This window comes from Atta colombica, unplaced genomic scaffold (genome assembly GCF_001594045.1).
Source record: "Atta colombica isolate Treedump-2 unplaced genomic scaffold, Acol1.0 scaffold55, whole genome shotgun sequence".
NCBI classification, from domain to species: Eukaryota; Metazoa; Arthropoda; class Insecta; order Hymenoptera; family Formicidae; genus Atta; species Atta colombica.
In genome coordinates, this window is record NW_017259545.1 from 2,446,044 (window position 1) to 2,449,591 (window position 3,548).

The window sequence follows — 3,548 nt, forward strand, 5'->3', positions numbered from 1 at the left end:
GTGTGTGTGTTTGCGCGCCCACGCGAATTGTGTCTAATCGTGGCAAAAGAGACTGCAGCTTGATTGTTTGCGTAACACGACTAGACACTTTAACGCAAATCTTAGCTCGCGGGAGTTACACTACGTTGCGATTTAACGCGAGAAAAAGTTTATCGCGGCACGACCGCGTAACCTTGGACGTATGCAAATTATATCTCAATCCTTTCTCTCCACGTCTCTCGTTTCTCGTTACAACATTGCGAGCTCTCGTTGCGAGTCACCGCGCACGATGAGACGAGAGCCGAGCGATTAAAGCGGAAACCGGCAGCTGTTTAGGTTGCCGAGCGTTTGACATGCCACAAAGGGCCGATCTATGTAACACCATCTTACATCTCGGTGCACAACAGCGAAGTGCATCTGCATTTCTGGCACCCATGAGCACCGTATTCACAAGTAAACTTTCCACCATCCAATCCTCATGGGACGTTTAAATGTCTGTAAGTCCTAAAGCAAGATTCTATATACTGAACCCTTTTTTCGATAAATTTATAATTTCTCGATAATTAAAATCGGTGACAATTAATTGGAATCTGTATTTAATCTTTTGGAAAGTAGCTTACATATTGCAGTTTTTATATACTCGAGTATGAATAAAGTGAAACTGACTGTGAGAGAAAGCAGCTTAGAGGTCCCAAAGGAGGGAAGATACATGACCGAGAGTTAAGAACGTTGATGCAATATTAACACGCGATTTTGCATCACTACATAATATCGATGAAGACGTAGGTTAAAGGTAATGTTTCAAAGATTTATCAACCGAGGACATTTAATCCTGTCAAAAGTGTACATAGCTTTTCATTTTTACGAAAGTAAGATGAACTAGAAAGGAAATAAAAATAGCGAAAGTCGATAGGTATTATAAAAGGCGTCTTACACAATGTAAACAGATATCTTTCGACGTCAAAGGAATTTTCTTTGATGATGCGTTTTCATGATGGGTAGTAAGTGTATCACAGCCTTGGCCAAAAGTATTAGTTATCTGCTGTAGCTGCCAAAAGTTTCCGGTCAATGAATAATTTTATTATAGATATTGCTTAGATAAAGAATCTTTACAAAAGACTACAAAAGTAGTAGTACTTTTAATATATTCTAATATTTACAATGTCGAATTCTTAAGTTGCTTAAGAAATGTATTATTTATAATAATATTTATAATATATAAACATTTATAATATATATTTATAATATAAATTTATAATATATAAACAAATAATAATATAAGAAAAACAAATTGATAAATATAATCGTAAAATTATATGTTGACTAGGAAACTTATTAAGCAATCACTGTATATTTTTTAATTTATATGGAATTTTCTTCTATCTATTGTTTTTTGTTGATTACCAACATTATACACATGTTAATATGATGTCAATGATGTCTCATATATTATGTGATATGTGATTCAAGATTTATTTTCCTATCTGTTTTATTTGTTTAAATACTATATTGTTACTGTATTGTCTACTGGCTGGCTTTATAACAGCAGTCTTGTTGGTGCCCTGTCATTTACTGTACGTACTTACAATAAAAATAAAGATATACACAGCTTCAAAGGTTCTTGAAACAAAGGATAATCCACAGCGAAATCTAAAAATTATTTTTGAACTAAAACGTTAAATAATGGTTAATGAAATGCCTAATACTTTTCGCCAAGGCTATGGATATCGATTGAAGCTTCGACTTTACGTTGTTGCAGATAAATTATTACTATTCTCAGCCGCATCATTCTTGACGGAGACTAGTCGCGGTCAGGCTGATGCTGCTTGATAGCGCGTTTCCGAAGCAGTCTTCCATGAAACTACTTACTGCTGGAGACCAACAGCGTGACTGCATACTCGCGACTCGTCCTTGGATTACGAATTTTTCCATCTACTTTTATAACACAGCCGAGATATTTGAGAATTCGTTGAGAGCAGTCGACGAGAATCTCTCTTTGATCGTCAATTCGGCTGGAATGAGGTTGCTTGTGCGGCAGGCGATCTAGATTATCTCTAAAAGTCGCCTCCGGCACCACGTTTCCGGAGCGTCGATTTTACGTCGATCTTACAATCTAACCGTTTATATTCCAGCGACGCCCAGAAAGGCAAGAAGTAGCGAAAACTTCGCAAAAAGCATTCTTTTGTGTTCTTGACGATATTTCTGTCGCGCCGTACGTACGTTTCATAATCGATCCGATGTGGTTATAGTTCAGATTTCTTCCATACAGTCCGCTTGGTTAACGATTAGGAGATATACTTCGTGCTACTTCGCAACCCTTCGCTCATAATTTTTATATCCAGGCTATTTCTTTCCGCGCGATCCACACTATTCGCTTTTGTCTCCATCGATTGCAAGACGAAAGTTGATGCTACTTTTGTTTCAACAGCGACGAGGAAATTCTTGCTATCCTCTGTATAATTTTCGCAGAAAGAGTGATGACATCAGCGTAGTTTATAGGTTTGTGTTTTAATTATCCCCTCCTCTATCTATCGATATATCTTTACTCGAGCTCTTTAATACGGTCTTTATTACATTCCCGCACGATTTTGCTGAAATATTTGAAAAACGTAGCTAGATAAAAACAATTTTGTTGGACTATCGTAGTATGTATAATAATTATGTAAAACATTCAAGCTGTTTACTAGAATGTTTTTGCAAAAACTTTTTGCAATATTGTCTATCATGCTTGAGTTTCCTATGTAATTACTTTGATATTCCAACAAAATTATTTTCAGACTTGGATCAAGCTAAATTTTTAAATACTCCAGCGTTCTTTCCATATATTTATATATCGAATAACGATGAAAGTCGAAGAAATCATATGATCTATCCAGATCTAACTAAAAATGATAACATTTCGTTGTAAGTAACTTGAGAGATACAAATGTCAGACTCCATCTCGATGCAACAAAGAACCCAACGTTGTCTCGATGCACACCGCGGCATGTACAATCCGCAGCCCACGCAATCTATACGAATCCGGTTTCATTCCTCGACACCACCTCTCGTCCCGCAAACGTGTTGCGCCGCGCCGCAGAATCATCAATTTATCCGATATTTATATGGGATGCGGCGCCGACCGACCGACCGACCGATCAACTCACCCGAACCGAACCTGTGATGCCTGAATCGTTCATTAATTAACTGCCATCCCGCGTTTTAGAATTAGTTTTAATCATAGTGTCCGCGTTCGTTAAGAAGACGTCGTTCGCAACGGTACTCACCGGTGCAGAGCAGCAATAGGTTCATTATCGCGATCTGCGTGCGGTGGCTGATGATCCTCGGTTTTCTATCCATGGCTACCTGGAGAGGCGGAGTTTTCACGGAGTAACTTCACACGCGTCGGATAGTAATTTCACACTGTGTTTCTCCTGCACTCTTCGTTCGTTTGCACATCCACGAGATCCTTCCGTTATTATACTCCGAAAAGCACACGCTGATCAAATTGAAACAGCGGCGATCATCAAGCAACAAACGCACCTGTCAATTATGTATCACGTACATGTATATTTATATATATATATATA

At 38.0% G+C, this 3,548-nt stretch overlaps 1 protein-coding gene across 1 annotated transcript in view; it reads right to left on the bottom strand.

Moving 5' to 3' along the window:
• The window catches only part of LOC108691999 (hemicentin-1), a 31,011-nt gene extending 27,516 nt beyond the window's left edge, over window positions 1-3,495 (bottom strand). The window contains exon 1 of the mRNA XM_018200071.1: window positions 3,246-3,495. Within this exon, the coding sequence (XP_018055560.1) occupies window positions 3,246-3,318 (73 nt within the window). The 5' untranslated portion in view covers window positions 3,319-3,495. The remainder of the gene's footprint in view (window positions 1-3,245) is intronic.
• Window positions 3,496-3,548: the final 53 nt, after the last annotated feature.